This window comes from Mesoplodon bidens (assembly GCF_964165515.1).
Source record: "Mesoplodon bidens genome assembly, chromosome: 2".
In the NCBI taxonomy this organism is placed as follows: domain Eukaryota; kingdom Metazoa; phylum Chordata; class Mammalia; order Artiodactyla; family Ziphiidae; genus Mesoplodon; species Mesoplodon bidens.
In genome coordinates this window covers 76,861,674-76,880,933 of record NC_138177.1, presented here as the reverse complement: position 1 = coordinate 76,880,933, position 19,260 = coordinate 76,861,674, and the positions used below count along the sequence as shown (strand labels likewise).

The 19,260-nt window shown below is 49.0% G+C and overlaps 3 protein-coding genes across 4 annotated transcripts; 2 read left to right on the top strand and 1 right to left on the bottom strand.

Annotated features, from left to right (window-relative positions):
- Positions 1–8,529, top strand: BNIPL (BCL2 interacting protein like). Its single transcript, XM_081255219.1, has 9 exons — positions 1–682; positions 1,792–1,856; positions 2,067–2,291; positions 4,854–5,036; positions 5,217–5,319; positions 5,483–5,614; positions 6,572–6,658; positions 7,074–7,172; positions 7,634–8,529. The coding sequence occupies exons 1-9, from the start codon at positions 639–641 to the stop codon at positions 7,668–7,670; spliced, it is 975 nt and encodes a 324-aa protein (XP_081111345.1). The 5' UTR covers positions 1–638; the 3' UTR covers positions 7,671–8,529.
- A 20-nt stretch (positions 8,530–8,549) lies between these two features.
- Positions 8,550–9,715, top strand: LOC308628381 (protein MENT; the record flags this gene model as incomplete). The annotated part of the gene is made up of 1 exon (XM_081255205.1): positions 8,550–9,715. The coding sequence occupies one exon, from the start codon at positions 8,550–8,552 to the stop codon at positions 9,567–9,569; it is 1,020 nt and encodes a 339-aa protein (XP_081111331.1). The 3' UTR covers positions 9,570–9,715.
- Positions 9,716–11,251: 1,536 nt separating this feature from the next.
- Positions 11,252–19,042, bottom strand: CDC42SE1 (CDC42 small effector 1). Of its 2 annotated transcripts, none has more exons than XM_081224317.1 (5): positions 18,856–19,042; positions 15,395–15,712; positions 14,753–14,863; positions 13,951–14,039; positions 11,252–13,679 (listed from the first exon to the last, which is right to left on the bottom strand). In XM_081224317.1, the coding sequence occupies exons 2-4, from the start codon at positions 15,446–15,448 to the stop codon at positions 13,965–13,967; spliced, it is 240 nt and encodes a 79-aa protein (XP_081080443.1). In that variant the 5' UTR covers positions 15,449–15,712; positions 18,856–19,042; the 3' UTR covers positions 11,252–13,679; positions 13,951–13,964. The 2 variants fall into 2 exon arrangements, with proteins under 2 accessions (XP_081080443.1, XP_081080444.1); XM_081224318.1 differs by lacking the exon at positions 18,856–19,042 and adding an exon at positions 18,678–18,778.
- Positions 19,043–19,260: the final 218 nt, after the last annotated feature.

The window sequence follows — 19,260 nt, the reverse complement described above, 5'->3', positions numbered from 1 at the left end:
TGGGGCCTTATTGTCTCTTTTTACAACTATAGTCAGGCCTTTCCCTCTGATAATTGTTTTAACCTCCTCAAGATTCATTTCCCTTCTTTCTGCTGTACTTACTGTCTTCCTTCTGTTGACCCTTTTTGGGAATAAGGAGCAACAGTCTTATGTCTCCCCTCATCCTCGGCCTTTCCTTTAATTTGTTTCTTCCAGAACCCTCTTTATAACATACTTCTGTGTCCTTGATTCTGCTTATGCTTGAAAAGTAGGCCCACGATAGTCTTAAAACTAAAATGGTTTCTACCATTACCTCTTTTTTTTTAAAAGCAGCTTCCAGAAGGTTTTAAGGAGTCTAGAAAATTGCCTTCTTTGACTCACCCAAGACTAGCCACTTTAGAATATGTAGTCTCCTCCCCAGAACCCGCCCCAATAGGCATGGTTTCTCTTTTGTGCAAACCTGCTTCTTCAGAAGGGAGGTGGCAAAACCTGTTTGAAGGTGAGGTTACTTACCTCCCTTCCACCCTTCCCTCCTCCTTGGAGGCAAGAGCAACAACAGCTGAGACAGAGAAAAAGGGGATACAGAAGTGTTGGGGAGCTGAGACATCCGGCTCCCCGACAACTCCAAGTGTTTAAAGGCAACAGGAAGACTTCTGAAGATGGGAACTATACAAGAGGCAGGAGAAAAGACATTGGATCTCGGGTAAGGAAGACGCTGGCTAACTTGATTGGAAACAAGGAGTGAATAGTCTTAAGGGACTTTCCCACCATCCAGCTCTTTCCAAGTCAAATCTCGGGTTCCTAGAGGAGATAAGACTGTAAGATAATTAATTTGCAGAGAAGGGATGGAGGTGCTTTAGGTAGGAAATGTCAGTAAGGTATGGGAATTAGGGAACAAGGGATTCCAGGATAATTCCCTAGTGCTTTTTTTTTTTTTTAAGGAAGTTTCTATGTTTTGTTTTTGATAAATCTGCCCCGTTTTCCGGGTTCTAATACCCACCCTCCAGAATGGCCATCAGGAAAGCTGACCCAGAACTAAGTTAAGATCCAGGTTCTCCTTCCCAGCAAATCTCTCTTCCTCCTTACCTTCTTCCCCTACCCCTCCACCGTGGTTTCCCCTCACCACTCCCTAGTGTGGTGGAGGAAAGGCAGGCCTGACTAGGTGACATCTTCCCCAACTTTGCCCAGTGACAGCTGGGCAGGTCTGTCTGGTTCCAGCCAATTGTAATGTGAAATACCTCTCACCCCTACTGTGCAGGTGGAGCAACTGCCAACAGGTAAAAATAATTAGCTTTACCTTCCATACCTCCTCTGCTCCTAAACTCAACAGTAGGGGTGATGGCTCTCTAACGAGTGGTAAAAGTGGTAGAAACATCTAGGAGACAAGAGATCTGACTTCTTCTTAAGGCCTGCCCTCTGCTCTGTACCTTAATTACTGCTCTTCATTCCAGTTCCCTTAAGACACTGCCTAGTTTGTCTCATTATAATCTTTTTTTTCTGGGAGACTATCTGTAAGGTCAGGGAGAATGCAGAAATAGCAGTACTAGGAGCATCCTTGAGACTTGGGGAACTGGAGCTGAAGGAAGACTGGCAGGATGAAGAATCCCCTAGGTGAGGAAGTATGAGCGAGGCTGGGAAAAGGGAGGGCTGGTCACAAGTGGAAGGCAGCGATGGTAAATTGGGACTTGAAGGAAAGAGGTGGGGAAATGAAGAGGTGATAACATCATGGCGGGGAGACGGAATTGATAAGTTGATACAAGCTTAATGCCTTTAGCCTATATTTCTTCCCCCTTTTCATCTTTTCCCCTCTAGATTGCTTCCTGAAGAGGCTGACCCTTCTGGAGATCCTCATAATCCTGAAAGAGACTCACAGGCAGGTAGGTAAATTAGAACCCAGACCTCCCTGATTCTAGTCCAGGGAAGGGTTATGCCACCCTGTCCCTTGCCGTTCTACTTCCCAAATGTCCCGTGTTAGTCCTTCTTTAGAATCCACCCCATATTATCACTTACATAGACAGGAATTCTAACATCCCCCACCAACACAAACCCATCTTTCTCTTCTTTTTTTTTCCCTCCTCCAACCCCAGGAACCCCCAGCACTTCAGCCCTGTGTGGCCAGCGCCCCATGCGTAAGCGTCTTTGTGCCCCAGAGTTGCGACTGAATCTGACTAAGGGGCCTGGAGATAACGGAGCTTCTCCCACCCACTCTGTACCTTCCTCTCCTGATGGCAGTTCTGACCTGGAGGTAGACGAGTTGGAGACACCTTCAGACTCGGAGCAGCTGGACAGTGGACATGAATTTGAATGGGAAGGTGGGAAAGAAAGCTGAAGACAGCTGGTAGAAGTAGAGGCCAGTGTTAAAAAAGCGCAGGATGGATTTAATGAGACTGAAGTTAGAATTAATAAGGTGGGGACCAAGAGGTAAGACCAGCAAAATTTCCTCAGAATGGAAAGGTAGAGCTTATTGGTCCAATGTGAGAGTAGTCAGTATAGCGGGGAGAAGGGGGTACTTCATTTATTGAGGGAAATTTTATTGAATAACTGTTATATTGCTATCATTGAGCTAGAACTGAGTTATGAATAAGATAATCCCTACCCTCAGGGAATTCTCTGTTTAGTATGAAATAAACATATATACAAATAAGTGCAGTTAAAGGTTATGATCTACATGTGTATAGGGTACAGTGTAAGCAGGAAGAAGGCAAAGGTCAGTTCCACCTGAGAGGTGTTAAGAAAGACTTCACAGAGGATGCCATTCTGAGCTTATCAGGTAGTTGGAGAGGCATTCTAGGTGGAAGAAGCAAATTGGACAATAGCATGGCATGGTGGGGAATTCAGAGTATTAAGTGATGACTATTTAGGTATTAAGGAAAACTTTGTTTCTTCTCTACTCACAGCACTTTTGACACCAAATGTATGGGTTTTCCCCACACCAACCAGTTCTCCAACTCTCCAGACACAAATTGGGTGTCCTACAATTCAGTCACGACACTTAACTGGAGTTTGCACAGACACCACAGGTTAAGGGCTCACCCACAAGACTGCCCCAGACTTCAGACACCAATCACACGTCCAGGTTGTCACCTGTGCTTCTGACCGACAGGCGATAAATCAGAGGTGCCTGCCACCCCCTCCTCAGGTTTGATAACTTGCTAAAACAGCTCACAGAACTTGGGAAAACAGTTTATTTACTAGATTACAGGCTTATTATGAGAGGATACAGATCAGGAACATCCAGAAGGAAGCAATACACAGGACAAGTTATGTGAAAGGAGGTGTGGAGCTCCGTGGGTGCACCACCCTCCCAGCACCTCCATGTGTTCACCAACCCAGAACCTCTCAGAACCCCTTCAGTTAGGGTTTTTTTATGGAGGCTTCATATGTAGGTATGATTGATTAAATCACTGACCATTAGTGATTTAGCACAACCTCCAGTCTCTCTCCCCTCCTCAGAGGTCAGAGGGTAAAAGTTCCAAACCTCTAATCATGTGGTTGGTTGGCCTGGCAACCCGCCACTCATCCACAGAAGTTTTCCAAAGTCACCTCATTAACATAAACTTCTGTGGTTGAAAGGGGCTTGTTATGAATAGGAAAAGATACCTCTTTTACCTTTATCATCAGGAGCCGTTTTAGAAGCCAGGAACAAAACCAAAATATATATTATTATATCACAGAATATAATATATATTCTGTGGCTGGGAGGTGAAGAGAGAATGACAAAAGACTGTGTTAAGTAGGCAAGGGTCAAATCATGGAGGTCCTTGCTGCCACACTGAGTTTAGATTTTATCCTGTAGGCAATGGGGAGTCCCTTGAATGGTTTTAATCAAGGGACTAACATGATCAGATTTGATGGCTTTCAAAAGATTGAAAACAACCTAAAGGTCCATAAATAGGATGTTAGTTCTACAATATTACAGTACATCCATACCATGGAATACTAAATACTAGGCACTATTTTTTAAGATGAAGCAGTTCTTTTTATTGCTATGGAAAGATCATGCAAAATTATAGTATAGTATATTGTATATTGAGTATAGTACATTGTATTTTATATATATTGCCATTTGAGTGAAAAAGGGAGAGAAGAAAAGAAAGCTTGCTCTAGCAGTGGTGTAAAGGGGAGAATGGAGGAAAACAGACAAGAGGCAGGGAGAACGAGTTAGGAGGCTAGTACTAAGGCCAGATGAGAAAGGCTCAGAACCTGTACCGGGACACTAATAGTGGAAAGAATGATAAAAGGAGGATATAATGGAGATAGATGGAGGAGGATCTGGGGTCCTGTTGGCTTGATGGCTGGTAGAGAAGAAAGAGTTTCGGATGACAAAGAGTTTTCTCTCTCAGGCAACTAGATGGATGGTGTCATTCATCAAGAAAGAATATGAGAGAGAATAGGAAGAGAATGAATTTGAGTTGCACTTGGAGTCTGGTGACTTGGAGATGACAGAGAAACACAAAATAGTGATGTCCACTCTAGGCATTTAGGGATATGGGTCTGGTGGTAGGAGAGAAGTCTGGGTTAGAAAGGAATCATCGCCTTACTGGCAGTAATTGAAGACATGGGAATAAATGAGCTCACCCAAGGAAGGAAAAGCATGGGCAGAAAGAATCTGGAAAAAAGGCAAGGGCCATCAACCTACCCCATAGTGTAAGGTTACCTCCAGGCCATTGTCTAGTGAAAAAGTGAAGATAATGAGTCACAGGAAAGAGACACCAGCAAGGGGTTGGGTTGATTGGACAAACTAGGGCTAGAGTCATGGGTAAAAAATGAGGAATTAGATGTTGAGGTAATAAACTCTAAGAATCTGAGGAACTTACAAGATACTGAAGGTATGTATTCTGCCTTGTTGATCCTTCCCCATCCCACTTTTTTAGATGAGCTGTCCCGGGCAGAGGGCCTGGGGGCCAGTGAGGCAGCTGAAAGGCTGGGCCAGGGTTGTATGTGGGATGTGGCTGGAGAAGACGGTCATCGCTGGAGGGTGTTCCGAACAGGACAGCAGGAGCAGCGAGTGGACATGACCGTCATTGAGCCCTATAAGAAAGTCCTATCTCATGGAGGTAATGGAGGGGTAAGAACTGTGACTTCTTAAGTAAAATGCCGAAGCTGGAAATTCAGTTATGGGTTCAGAATCCTTCCTGCAACTTCTAGAGACCCTCAGAGTCTCTCAACCTAAACAGATGTACTGTCCATCAATACTTATTTGTTGACTGAATGAGTTTTCCGCTTCTCCTTCTCAGGCTACCATGGTGATGGCCTCAATGTTGTCATCCTCTTTGCTTCCTGTTATCTACCCAGAAGCAGCATCCCCAACTACACCTATGTCATGGAACACTTGTTTAGGTGAGGTGGAAGGCTTAAAGTGCTCCAGAGTGGATGTTAGAGAGGGAAACATTAAAAAGAACCCCTTCTCTGATCAGTAACTGATTGTAGAGTCTACAGTAAGGTGCCTCTCTCTCCCCACAACCCCAAACGCATACCTTCACTGACAGTTTCATCTCCCCAGGTATATGGTGGGTACTCTGGAGCTGCTGATAGCTGACAATTATCTGCTTATTTACCTGAATGGAGGCACGAGTAGGGCCCAAGTTCCACCTCTGAGCTGGATACGCCAGTGTTACCGCACCCTGGATCGGCGGTGAGCCTCTAGGACAAGAGGGCTACCACGCTCTATCTTATCTTTTTCTTTTCCATCTTTCCATTCTTTCTTCCATTCAATCTCTTCCACTTTTATTTTGACCGCGCCACGTGGCTTGCAGGATCTCAGTTCCCAGACCAGGGATTGAACCTGGGCCCTGTCAGTGAAAGTCCGGAATCCTAACCACTTGGCCACCAGGGAACTCCCTCTTCCACTTTTCTTTGTCCCTCTATACCCCTTTCCAAGCCTCTCCTATCTTCTGTCCTCTCTTGGAGTCATGGAAATCTAGTTTCAAATCTTGCCTTTATCACTTACTACCTTTATGACTGTGGACAAGTCACTTAACTTTCTGGGACTCAGTTTCCTTCTCTGTAAAATGTCAATGATAATACCTTTGCCACTGAGTATTTGAATCAAATAAATCAACATGGTGCATTGCCTGGCACATGGAAGGCAGCCCTTCCTTTTCTCATAGTCTTGCCATTTATTTCACTTTTCACATCTCCATTGTCTTCTTTTCTTGTCTGCCTTCATCCCTGACCCTTATGCCTTTTTCCCTTGATATCCCTTTTCTTGTTTCCTTTCTTCCCTCCGCCTTCCATTTGCTCACTTTTCTCTTCTTGTTCCTTTTTTTTTTCTCCTCACTGGTCTTCACCTGGTCATGGAGGGATGGAGGAGTGTACAAAAGGAACTATGGGAGCGTAGGGCACAGGAAAGAAGTGGGGTAGAGAAGGCCAGGCTAAGGTATTCCAAGAGGAGAGTTTCCTAAAAATGAGGAGGCTAAGCAAGATGGATGGAGCTGAGACTGCAGTTAAAGGAATGGGGATTCGACCCAACTATCAGAGAAATCTATAAATTAGAGAAGAAGAGAAGGAAGTTAAAGTACAGAAGGTAGCTCCACCTGATCTTCAGGCATGAAGGGGACGGAGAGTTGAATGGTCTCATCTTCTTCTTCAGGCTCCGGAAAAACCTGGATGCCCTGGTTGTTGTCCATGCTACATGGTATGTGAAGGCATTCCTGGCACTGCTTCGGCCCTTCATCAGGTACTAGCCTGGGGGACAAAGACCCCGTTTCCACTCTCCCCATTTTCACAATCAAGATTAAGAACTTCTTGGGCTTCCCTGGTGGCGCAGTGGTTGAGAGTCCGCCTGCCGATGCAGGGGACACGGGTTCGTGCCCCGGTCTGGGAAGATCCCACATGCCGCAGAGCGGCTGGGCCCGTGAGCCATGGCTGCTGAGCCTGCGCGTCCGGAGCCTGTGCTCTGCAAGGGGAGAGGCCACAACAGTGAGAGGCCCGCCTACCGCAAAAAAAAAAAAAAAAAAAGATTAAGAACTTCTTGTCCCACCCTGACTCTTTCTAGCCTTAACCACTCTCTACTTATTATGTTTCCCTTTGTAAAGATCTCCAGGAGCCCTCTTCCCCGTATAAAACACAGTTGGTTGATCCTCTCTTTTTAGTTCCAAGTTCACACGGAAGATCCGTTTTCTGAACAGCCTTGGAGAGCTGGCCCAACTCATCTCTATGGATCAGGTCCACATCCCAGAAGTTGTCAGACGGTGAGTCCTGGCTTAAGAATAAAAGTTTGGGATGGGACGTGTAAGAGCCAACTCCCACTTTCTTAATGCCTTGTTGGAACAAAGGAACTAAAAGACAGAGGCTCTGCTTTCAGAGGCTTCTCTGTATCTGGGAAGACTCCATACATGCAGGACACTACTGTATCCAACAAGAACAAATGAAAAAAATTAATCCTATAAGTGCATCAAGGAATAAAGGAATAATCACAGCACGGAATTTAGAGGAAATTCAGACCAGCCCTAGAAATTAAGAAGGGATATGTTGGCAGTGAATAGGAGAGAATATCCAGTGGGGGAGGGTTGCTAGAGAGCAAAGGATCCTACATGATGACCGATCCAAGCATCTAATCCACCTCTTCCAGTTCACCTGGCTTCTCTCCCTAAACCCCTGAGTAAAACCCAGTCTGCTCCTGTACCACTTTTTTTCCCTCTCTTTCTCCTAGGCTGGACCAGGATCTCCATGGCTCAGGAGGGACCTAGCATAGGACTGGAATAATGAGCTTAAGAACCAAGCAAAGATATTGATCTGCTTACACCCTAAACCCTGAAACATCTGAGCTGTTTTGTAAATCATCTCATCCTCAATCCCAGTACCACTGGATCTTCACATCTCAATGGGATGTCGTTCCTTCCATGACCCTGACTTCAAAGCAGGGCTCTGAGGTCCAGAACCTGATGTGCTGGGTGACTTTCATTTCAGCTGGAGGGGTGCATGTTGTGGCATTTTATATAGGAAAGTGCAAAGCTGTGCTGCTTTAGCTGTAGAACCTTGGGCAAATAACCTCCTCTCTTTGAGTCTGAGATCCTTTCCACCTGGGGTATTCTAGCAGTTTGTGAAGGTGAGGGGTGGATGGGGAGGGCAGGGCTCCTGCTGGGAGCCAGGAGTCAGTGCCCTAAATGTTGAAGAGCCATTCTGTTTCCCTCTTTCCTTCAGTAGTCACGTCTGCTGCCTGTGACCCTGGGGAGGGGCATTTCCAAAACCTGTATTTTGTCCTCTTTGTTAAATTCAGATCTGTAGCGATTAATAAACTGCGATGAGAGATTCAAGCGCCGCGCCGAGGAAGTGAACTACTCTTTCCCCAGCCCCTTACATCACAATCTGTCTGTCCGTTCTGGCACAGGAATTCTTGCTGCAGAGGTTCCCTGGGATTTTCAGCTGAGCCCCTGGGCCTGCCGGAGCTGACCCGCAGGGAGAGGGCCTGGGGGAGGGGCGTGGCGCGCGCGTCAGAGCCCCCCTCCCCTCCCCCGCGGGCCGCGGTTCTAACGACCCGGTGGGTCGAGAGCCGAAGGGAGGGAGAGAAGGTGGGAGCCCTGGCCTTCCTCACTGGCCTCCCTCCCAGCCCCACACCGCCCAGCCCCATGGTCCCCGCCACCGGCGCGCTGCTCTGGGCCCTGCTGCTGAGTCTGGGGCCCCGGGCGGCGGGGGCCAAAGGCCTGACTTCGACCGCGATGCTGCGGGACAGTTTCCGCTTCGGGGGCCCTATGACCCGCAGCTACCGGAGCACCGCCCGGAGCACCCAGAGAGTTGTTTCCCAGAAGATGAGGGTAACAATGGAGGATGAGGACGACGTCGTGGCCGTGGCCGACAGCCTGGCAGGCCCAGCCGCTGCCAAGCTCTTGGCCTCCATGGTGTCCACAGGTAGCAGGTTGCAATTGTCAGCGGAGGAGGATGGGTCTTTGGAAGAGGGGGTTGTGATTTATGCTAGAAAGAATAACACCGAGTTGGAGACTCACAATACGACTTTCAGTGCACCTGGGGGGCCTAGCCCAGGGTTTACAGCGAATGACCAGGATTCCGAAATCAGGATGAGTTCAAGCCAGTGGCCCTCCACCTGGAAGGCTAATGTGGACCAGCTGCTCTCCGACACTACCCTGAACCAGTGGTCAACAGCACGGTCCACCCCAAACCAGTGGCCACCGCCCTCGCCCACAGCCATGCCAGCTCCCGAGGATCCACAGCTGGTGCTGATGCCCTGGGGCCCGTGGCACTGCCACTGCAAGTCCGGCACCATGAGCCGGACCCGGGCCGGGAAACTGCGTGGCCTTTGGGGGCACCTGCGAGTTGGGGCGCTGAGCCAACTCCGCACTGAGCACCGGCCTTGCACCTACCACCAATGCCCCTGCAACCGTGAGCGGGAGGAGTGCCCCCTCGATACAGGTCTCGCTCCTGACACCAGCTGCACCACTCAGACCACAACCAGGGCCACCACCACTACTCCCCTTCCCCCACTCGTCAGCCGACTCAGACCCACCCCCTTCATCCCCAGTCTCTGGCCCAACCCAGCCCTTGCTTTTTGGAAAAGGGTCAGGACTGAGCTGGAAGATATTTGGAACAGCCTGTCTACAGTGTTCACAGAGATGCAACCAGTAAGTGTTTAGTGATGAGCCAGCATCTTTGTTAAGGCATCTGAAAAGTCCTGATATCCAGAACCCTGTTGCTAAGCCAGCCAGTGTGTCTGCGTGAACTGTTGCTTATGTTTGGTTATTGATTCATAAAATGCATTGGTTATTTACATTATTGTTAGCCATTGATTCCACCTATCATTTCTTTTTTTTTTTTTCTTTTTCTTTTTGCGGTACGCGGGCCTCTCACTGCTGTGGCCTCTCCCATTGCGGAGCACAGGCTCCGGACGCGCAGGCTCAGTGGCCATGGCTCACGGGCCCAGCTGCTCCGCGGCATGTGGGATCTTCCCGGACCGGGGCACGAACCCCTGTCCCCTGCATCGGCAGGCGGACTCTAAACCACTGCGCCACCAGGGAAGCCCCACCTATCATTTCTTGAGCAACTGCTGTTTGGCTGTTAGGCAACATGTAGGTCATTAGATGATTATTGACCAAACTGTTAAGATTGTAGATATATAAAGAACTCTTGATGTGGAGATAGTTGATGGATGTGGAAGATTTCGTAGTTTTCAGCTTATTAACGCAGCTTAACAGTAACAGCTGCCAATATCTGAGGTCTTCTTATGTGCACTCTACCTGGATCAGTCCTCACAACAACACTATGGTATTATTATTCCCACTTTACAGATGAAGAAACGGGGGGTTTACACAGTAAGTAGCGGAGTCACAGCAGGATTTAAACCAGGTTTGTTTGACACTAGTGCCGATGCTCTTAACCACTACTAACCCAAAGAACTGTCCTCCTGGGATTATTCCCAGAAACTTAAGAATTCTCAGGGAAGGATTGTCCTCTACTTTACCAAAAGAGCTACCAAAGTTCCTGATCGACCTGATAAAATATTCTCAAGGTCTCAGGATGACAGGACCTTTGGGGAAAGGAGAAGGACAATAAAATGTATACTCGGTCATTCTGTCAGTTTCTGTTTTTGTCTTTCTCCTTATTGTGTCTAATACCATTATTCAATATAAAAAAGCAGCATAAATAGTGGGCAGCAGTGTTAAGGGAATGAGGGTTTGTGGGGAGAGGGAGATGAGGCAAGGAGGGGAAAAGAATATGGATGTGGTTATAATATTTTCCCTTTTCTCTATTTTGGTTCCTTACCCAGATAAACAGAAATCGGAGGTAATGGCCACTTCATCCACAACAGGTGTCAGCATCTCAACCTCTCCTCCCCATTCAATCCCAGCTCCCACTGGGTATTTTTAGTACAGAAAAACAGAACTAGAAAAAACAAACATTGTTTGGTCTTGTGTCTTTCTACAGAGGTACCTGAGGGAGGGGAGACCATAAATCTCGTGAACCTTAAGACTGAACTGTGTAGCTAGCAGCATCTGGCTTGGTCCCTTCCACTATCCCCCAGGATAAAAGTGTTGACATTGCTCACCTTCTTCATTTCCAAAGTTGTTTTTAAACAAGTACTTCTTTAAAGACTTGAAAAATCTCAGATGAATGCCAAGAACAAGGAACAGGAAGAACAATGAGTTGAGCCCCTGGGAGGTGATGGTTATCTTCTTGCCTTCATGACACTTGGCCTTCTCTCCTCAGAAAGGGCAAGGTCAGCACAAAATTCCACGACAGCCACTTTCTAGGAGTTGCCTTCATTAACCACGTCTACCCTTTAACCCAACACACACCTGTAGTGATTACTCTGGGACTGTTTTGCTTAAACTTTTTTATTTGAAAATGTATTTAAAAGTCCAACAATTTTTAATATAAATTATGACTCTCAAACCCGTTCCCATCACTCTAAATATTGTTAAAGTGATGGTAGCATACACATTAGAGAAGGTAGCTAAAGGTGAGAGCACCAAAGAAAAGACTGTGTCTAAAGAATAGGCAGTAAAGGGACCTCCCTGGCGGTCCAGTGGTTAAGACTCCTGCTTCCACTGCAGGGGGCGTGGGTTCGATCCCTGGTCCGGGAACTAAGATCCTGCGTGCCGCATGGCGTGGCCAAAACAAAACAAACAAACAAAAAGAATAGGCAGTACAATAAGGCTCAAGATCAGGGTGACTGGAGATTCCAGGAGTTCCCCCATCTTTCTGCCCTATCCTGTTAACCCTTTAGATCTAGTAAAACCCTCAGGCTATTCAGCTACTTTAGGCCAACATGATGAGCTACTTTCAGAGCAACTAGCTAGACTGGAATTGGGTACATTGGGAATGTATCTCTATAACCAAGCTTAAACACTTAAAAAAAAAATCTGCAGGAAATACACTGAAATTAGAACCTCAGTCACTATAGGTGGGGGCAAACTGGATGGATGGTGGAATCAGCAGAGTGGATCTTAGTTCTCACATTCCTGACCCTCACTACCATCAAACAGGATTCTTCCTGTTACTGAGCTAATGAGATCCCTGCCTTCTCATCGCAGAGCAGGCAGGAGCTCATCTGTTCTGCCCTCCTAATCACCCTGCAAGGGGCCAGAACAAAACACCTGAGAAAACTGAAAATGCCTGAAGACCCTACTCCTACATTATTTTCCCACCTAAAGCAGACTCTTCAGCCAGGTGGGCAGTGGGACCTGGTCTTCAGACAAAACTCCCTGAGTCTTATTTGTGTCTGGTTCTAGGACTAGGGCACAGAAACAGAGCTTAAAGTTTGGGGAGGATAAGCTGGGGTATCTATGGCTCTACTGTTTTTCACTCCCTCCCTTCCCCAGTCCCCCCATACCCTGTTCATGTCTCCACACCACAAGAACCCCTCCTCCAGAGAGCATAAGGATGGAGAAGCACAGTACACGTCCATCACAGAGACATGAACCCATGCAAGCACAAGCAACACACTGAATAAAGAAGTGTTTGGAGATTATGTGCAGCCCTATTGAGCCTGCTTTACACAGGGCCCTAGTTCATCCATGACTCAGGCTTAGGATGAACAAGTGGAAATCATTTGAGAGAAAAATATCAAGTGGCCCTCAGCTGGGGGTGATTTTGCCCCCCTCGGAGACATTTGGCCATATGTGGGGACATTTTTTGTTATAACTAGGGTGGGCCAGGTATGCTGCTAAACATCCTACAATGCACAGGACAGTCCCTCACTACCAAGAAGTATCCAGCCCAAAATGTCAAAAGTGCCTAGTTTGAGAAAACTTGCTCTAGAGGTCTTCCGGCTCTCATGCCGGAGGATCTTAAGATCACTCAAGGATGACTGTTTTCAACCTATTTATTTCACCACCACTCCCATTCTCAGTGATCAGTAAGTCTACCCTGAGACATAACTCCTAGTTTTGCTGCATTCTGGGTTTCTCTCCAAGATCCCTCTTCCTGCTCTCTAGGCCAACAGGGAGGTGGGCAGAGGGCAGATCCCCAAGACTTCAGGTTAAGACCCACCTCTTAACTCTTATCCAGTGGGAAATAAGGCTCCTGACAGGGATGGGGTTAAGGACAGAGGTAGTAGCAGGATGGGGGTAATTAAGAGAACTCATCTTAAATTGAATTTTTAATTAATTTAAAAAAAGAAGGGAAGATCTTAGGAGCCAGCAATGCTACAGAAACATAGGGTTAGAGGCCTACCTAGAGAAAGACCCTGGTATCGGCAGAGAGATACTGAGGGACTGAGTTTCAAGTCTGAGATCTAAAGAGAAAAAGTAGACTAGCCAGTGGTCACCCTCCCAGACCCTGCTTGACGTCTGCTTCAGTTCATTCCAGGACGAAAGATAAGGGCAGGGAGGTAGGGAGCTTCTTAGCAAAGCCGGCTTCAGCTTTGGTAATCTCACCTACCCACCACATTTAAGGAGTTCCAGGTTAAGAGTTTAAAAGCATGTGGCACCTAGACCGTCATTCAGGAGAAGGGAACTCATTCCAAGTTCCCAGAAAACTCCTATCTCAGATCTGATAGTGTCCAGGGCTTCAGCTGAGCTCCTTCTGGCCAACCAGTAGTCACTTGGTCAGTCCTGCTGCCTTGACCCCATCTCCAGGAGGGGCTACAGCCAGAGGGAGTAGAGGGAGTCCAGCCCCCAAGCCATTTGAGGCACTATTAGACAGGGAAAAGAGGGGCCCTGGGGTTACTGATTCTAGGAGGGAAACTGGTAGGGCCAGCATCTCTTCTGGAGTGGACAGGGTGAAGGCTGGACACACAGCAGAACCTGATTAAAGGAAAAAAAGAAGGAAGATTAGCCTCGAAGAAAACCTTAGGGAGAGGGTACCACCTGGTTCACACTTAACTATTTCCACAGTGTGCTCTTTTTTCTATTTCTATCTGTCTGCACATCCCTTTCTCTCTGCCTTTCTGGATCCTACATTTTTGACTCTTCCATTCTAATTCTTTCTTCCTCCCTTCACTTCCCATTCTTGCAGAGGATCACGGTTCTGAGGCAGGGGGCTGGAGGTGCTCGATGGGTTTCTCTAATCACTCACCAGTTGTATTGGAGCTATAAGCCCCTAGAATTGCTCCACGGTCTGTCTCGGTTTCCCTTGGATCTCATCTGCTCCTGAACTGCACCTGTCTGTGAAAAAGCACATGTGAGACTCTCTCCTAAATCTTCATATGGCACAGTAAAAGAGCTCCCCTGTGCCCTCCAGAGAAGAGGTTGACCCCATCTCCTTGACAATAAAAGCAATCTGAAAAGGTTAAAACTAATCTCTATTCCTCCAAGGGAAGTCTCAGTGCCTCCCTTCACAATGACCTTCATGAGGATGAGATAAAGTGGGTCTTTTACTAGTAAGATCCTCTCACAAAGGACTCTCCCATATTTATCTGTGTTTCATAACTGGTGAAAAGATCCTTCACTACCTCCAAGCCCATTTCCCTTATTTTGAGAGCAGAAATGCATAGTAAACATGACTTAGGATAGAGGCGCTCAGCCTTTTCCCTGTCCCAACACTCCCAACCACAATATGACTTACTGTGGCGCTGAGACAGCAGTTCTTAGTTAACAGAAGGAAGGGTTAGGGTGTTTGGAAAAAGCCCTCCAAGTAACTATTAAGACATATATACCCTCCATCCAATGAAGGACAATCTGCTAATTCTAAGATGAGGGAGCCTAGGCCAGAGACTTGAAATGCCAGATCTCAGATTTATGCAGCCTGTGACCAGGACTAGAATCCTAGCTTCTTGCTTCCCATCGAGTATTCTGTTATGTCCCCAGCTTGAACTTTCAAAAAAGGGCACAGTTCTAGGCCGCAACCTCGTATCAACCTCTCCCCATTCCCTTGTTACCATGGCAAGTCCATCTCCAGCACCCATCTCCCCAGAGCCAATGTGAGTCAGGTGGACAAAATTCATTGGTTCCCCAATCATGGTCCGGTCAATCCGTCTCCTCTTCTTCTTCTGATTGGAGAAGACAGGGAGTTACGTCACAGTGGAGGAAGGGAAAAGAGATGAAAACCACTAAGGGAAGAGCTAAGGGCCTGGTGGGAAAGGGGATACGGCATTATAACAGGGAAATCACTAGGGTATGAAAGTCAAGGTTAGAACAACATAAACAGAGAGAGGACACAGGCAGGGTGGTAAGGGCAGTGGCCTGCAGAGTGAACAATGGACAAAGGAAGGACAAGTCAAAGTCACCTCTGGCTGATGAGGAAACAGTGGGGAAAACTGACAGGTATCAAGCTCCACCTACAACCCCTGTCCAACTCAAAATGGACAGGAAAAAGTGATAGCTAGGACTGTTCACTTCCTCCATCACCCAGTCCCCTTTATTCCATGTACACACCTGCCAGGCCATAGAAGCTATCCTGACAGAGAAGGAGGCAAGAAGTGTGCTTTTTAGACGGCGGATCCTAGACTGATGTATCTACATCCCAGTATACAGTAACTGGTTTCTGTGTGTTGGGGTGGGGTGGGGTGGGGGAGACTTACCGGCTGGGGTTTCTCTACCACGCAGCAGCCCAGTTTGTGCCAAAATTCACTCATGTTCCCCGATGGTTCCAGTTTCACGCCTCTGCCTGAGGCCCCAGAGGGCTCTTGCTCTGGTGCCTTGACCGCCCACTCCTCACTCCCCTCAGGTGTAACAACACCCTGGGTTTACTCAGCTGGACAGGTCTAGAGAAAGTGGAGTCCTCGAAGCCCTTAAGCTGAGCGGTGAAGGTCAGTGTCTCAGACCCTGAGAGACTAGCAAGGTCGGAAAGTGGGGTGGGCAAGCAGGCACAAGGTTATGTCTTCCACAGACCTGGAACCCTGGATGAGCAGAAAGTAGAGAGAGGAGAAAAGTTAATGAGAAATCCACTCCCCCACTCTTTGAGAAGGCTCCTGATGAGACCGTATCTTCTTGCTCCCCTGTAAAGGCCCTAGTCCTACAACCAACACTAACCTTCTCCAAACATAAGAACCTCGAAGTCTGACTCTCAGAGAAAGGCAAAGAACCAAAAGGGCACCAAAGGGTTACGGAAGAGTAGCTGCTGGTACCGACGGAGGGGAGAGGAAGGGGGCTAGAAGCTAGGAAGAGAGGATGGGAGGGGACTAAATGATACTGGCAGAAATGAGCAAAGTTTGGGGGTGCTACAAGCTCCACCTCCCTTCTCCCTGGGTTTAAGGCAGAAGGGGAGGGGCATTTCAGTGACTTTGAAGAGGAAATGGTGGTTTTTTGTTCTCACAAACAAGGCCTCCACCCCTGACACTCCCTTTTTCCTCACCTTACCCTGAACACCTCGATTTTCTTTAAGACCAAGAGAGGCCTTGACTACCTAGGTCCTAGGTGACCAACTGCAGCAGGTTGGAACCTAAGACTTTCTACAGTGAGGAATTTCTTCCCTCTCTGTTCCCTGCCCTTGTTCCTCCTCATTTCCCTCAACTGAGATCCAACCCCTCCCAGAAGCCATTTAACAGTTTCTTTATTACTTGACCTTGAGATCCCTCCTGAGGGCTGCCTACACTCTTGTTTTATCTGTGTTCTGTGTCAATGCACTCCTCTGTGTGCACCTCTGTTTGCACATATGTGGCATGGCCCTATGCCCACGTGTGTGTCTTGTGGAGATCATCTGTGCACAGGTTGTAGGTACACGTGCCAAGTATCTTCTGTCCCATGAGGCATCTTTTTCCAGCCTCCCCACCCTCTTCACATGTCCTGTCGTGCCACTCCGCTCTGCCCCACACCCCATAGGGCCTGGGCCTCCCTCCCTCCCTCCTCCTCTCATGCTGTGACCTGTTCTCTCTTCCCTCCTTACCACTTCCACCCCCAATCTTCATCAGCCAACCAGACATGAGAAACTTTCCAACAGCACTAGTGTCCAAGGAAGAACTTCCTCCCCTCTCCATTACTGCCAGCCAGGGTAGGGCACATATAGGTTTCCTCTATTTTCACTGCATTCCCCTAGTCCTATAATACAAGCAACCTCAAAGATTCCAAACAGGGCAGTTTCATGCACATTACACTTTAGCCTGAATAGGAATCTCCCCTCCCTCCAAAACTGGAACCCTGATGCTCTGGCACCCTACACTGATCTAAGAACTGAGAGGGTTTTTTCTCAGCCTTGAGATGAGATCACACAAACACTGAGACACAGCTTCTGAGGGATGGAAGGACCGGAGTCCAGGCTTTCTCTTACTTCCCTTCCCACCACTGGAGGGGAGGAGTAATGAGACAGGGCGGAAGTCAGAACACGGCTGTCCAGAGAGGGGAGCTGTGGTCAGTGGGGAAGTCAGTCAGTCACAGGGTTTGTCGTGCTGGTGGTGGTGTTGGGTGGTAAGGGTTGGGGGGGTGGGAGGGGATGAAGAAAACAATGAAGAATCAGAGGAAACCCCCAACACTACCAGACATGCTCTACTGAGACTGGACTCTCCCCCAACACCCTCCTTGCTCAAAGCTGAGTGAACAGAAGTGGATGGTGGGAGGGAAAAGGAGAGAAGAGGGGGAGGAGGAGAGAGGGAAAGGGGCAGTGGAGGGAACAAGGACGTTTCTGTTCCTTTTCCAGGGACCTGGCCAGGGCTGGGTGGAGGGAAAGTGTGTGTGTGGGACTTGGCATGAAATGACCAATGATGGTGAGAAGTGACCAGGAAATTCCATTCCCTAGGACACAGGACATATGGGTCTCTGAAACCTGGGGGTGGGGTCAGCGTGAGGAGAAGACTGGGCAGGGTGAACGTGGTGGTGGTGGTGAGGGGGGAGGGGAACAGGCCAGAAAAGGAAGTAAGAGTGATTGGCTGCCACTCTCCTTTAAAATATCTAGAGAAGAGTGGGTTGAGGAAAAATGAAGTCCTCAACTGGTCAGCCCAGGAAGAAGAGGCTCCTGAACCCACTACCCAGTATTTCAACTCCACAATGAAGGGGAAGGGCTGGGTAAACAGTAGGAGGGGTCAGGATTAGATCGTATAAAGCCATACCCTGACTGCCAAGTAGTGCTGTGACCTGGGCCTGAGTCCCAAATAGGAAGGGTGAAATACAGAGCTGGAAAAGACACCAAGGTCACAGGAGAGCTTAAGAGCTTTAAAACTATTGGGGAGTGAGCAGGAGAATGGATGGGAGAAAGGTTCCAGGGAGGAAGGATGTACAGAGGTAGTTCCCTGGTCCTGTTCTAGCCCCAAACCGGTTTTCCCGGTCCCACTGACTCCAGCCCCAAGGCCTCCTACCCCACTGCCTGACAAGCCTTCACAAGAAGCAGCTGGAGAGAAAGAGAAAGAGAATTGAGAAAATGGAGCGGGCAATTCTGGCTATGAGCCCAGGGCTGCAGCTGGTCCCCTATGGAGACCTCCAGACATGAGGGCTGCTGCGGGGCTCTAGAGAAGTGGGGGTGGACCCCAACTTTCAGTCAAGTGACAGGCATTTGCCTCAGCACCAACCGTACCCTTCCCAGGAAAGGTCTTGTTGTGGAGGCTTAAGAGGAAACAGGGCTAGGCCCTCAACTCCCCCTGCCCAATAGGTTCAGTCACATAGGCTCCATTTCTGCCCACCCCCGGACTCTACCCAGAAATTCGCTGCTCCTCCCAGGACTGAACTAGGATCGGGCCTCTCTGTGAATCTTTCCGACTTTGTCACTGTCTGGCGTGGCTGCTTGTCTCAGATTTAGACCTTCCCGGACCAGCTCTGCTTCAGTTTGCTGGCACACGGCAGCACCGAGGTTGGTGAGTCTCTAAAGAGACCTCCCCACCTCCCGTCTCCCCCAAACACTCCAGACCCGTCTTCCCTTCTGCTCTTCATTGGCCTCACCTGCGCACCGCCGGAGCACGGACAGGGACGGCTCCTTACCCGGCGCACCCCTTTTGCCACCGACCCAGCATCTCGACAGCCGTGGACGCCCTCCTCCCCCACCCCCAGCATCCGGTGCGTCTCCGCCTGACGGGGCAGGCGGGGCGCACGGGCCGAGGGACCGAGCCCGAGGCCTCACCTGCTCTGCTCCGTCATCCAGGCGTCCGGCGCCAGCTGGTGGGGGGCTCCCGCTCGGTGCCCGCCAGCGTGGGGTTCCCGGGCTCGCTCCTCGGCGCGGTGGGGGAGCCGAGGGCGGAGCAGCAGAGGTGCGGCTGGCTGAGGGCGGAAACGGCCGCGACGCGATTACGAAACCCGTCCGGCTGAGAGCCGGGCGCACAGCTCCCCTCTGGACTGAGGTGGCGCTGCACGACGGAGGGACGTGGGAGGGGCCTCGGAAGCCCCCGAGGGCCGCCGCCCCTGCCGGGAAAACCCGGGAAAGCGGACCCTCGAGGAAGGCCTGGCACCCAAGCTGGACCCTCCAGAAAAGTGCGTTCCGTCTGCGCGCCAGGTGTTGCAGGGCGAAAGGAAGCGGAGCCCCCAAATC

What these genes read in the sequence shown, in the direction of transcription:
- CDC42SE1 (XM_081224317.1), bottom strand. Translation starts at nt 15,448, where the DNA reads ATGAGTGAATTTTGGCACAAACTGGGCTGCTGCGTGGTAGAGAAACCC. An exon ending in TGGTAGAGAAACCCCAGCCG is followed by an intron (nt 14,864 to 15,394) that starts GTAAGTCTCCCC and finishes TTCTCCAATCAG; the next exon opens with AAGAAGAAGAGGAGACGGAT. An exon ending in CTGGAGATGGACTTGCCATG is followed by an intron (nt 14,040 to 14,752) that starts GTAACAAGGGAA and finishes GCTTTTTCACAG; the next exon opens with ACAGGTGCAGTTCAGGAGCA.
- BNIPL (XM_081255219.1), top strand. Translation starts at nt 639, where the DNA reads ATGGGAACTATACAAGAGGCAGGAGAAAAGACATTGGATCTCGG. An exon ending in GTCATGGAACACTTGTTTAG is followed by an intron (nt 5,320 to 5,482) that starts GTGAGGTGGAAG and finishes TCATCTCCCCAG; the next exon opens with GTATATGGTGGGTACTCTGG. An exon ending in ATCCCAGAAGTTGTCAGACG is followed by an intron (nt 7,173 to 7,633) that starts GTGAGTCCTGGC and finishes TCTTTCTCCTAG; the next exon opens with GCTGGACCAGGATCTCCATG.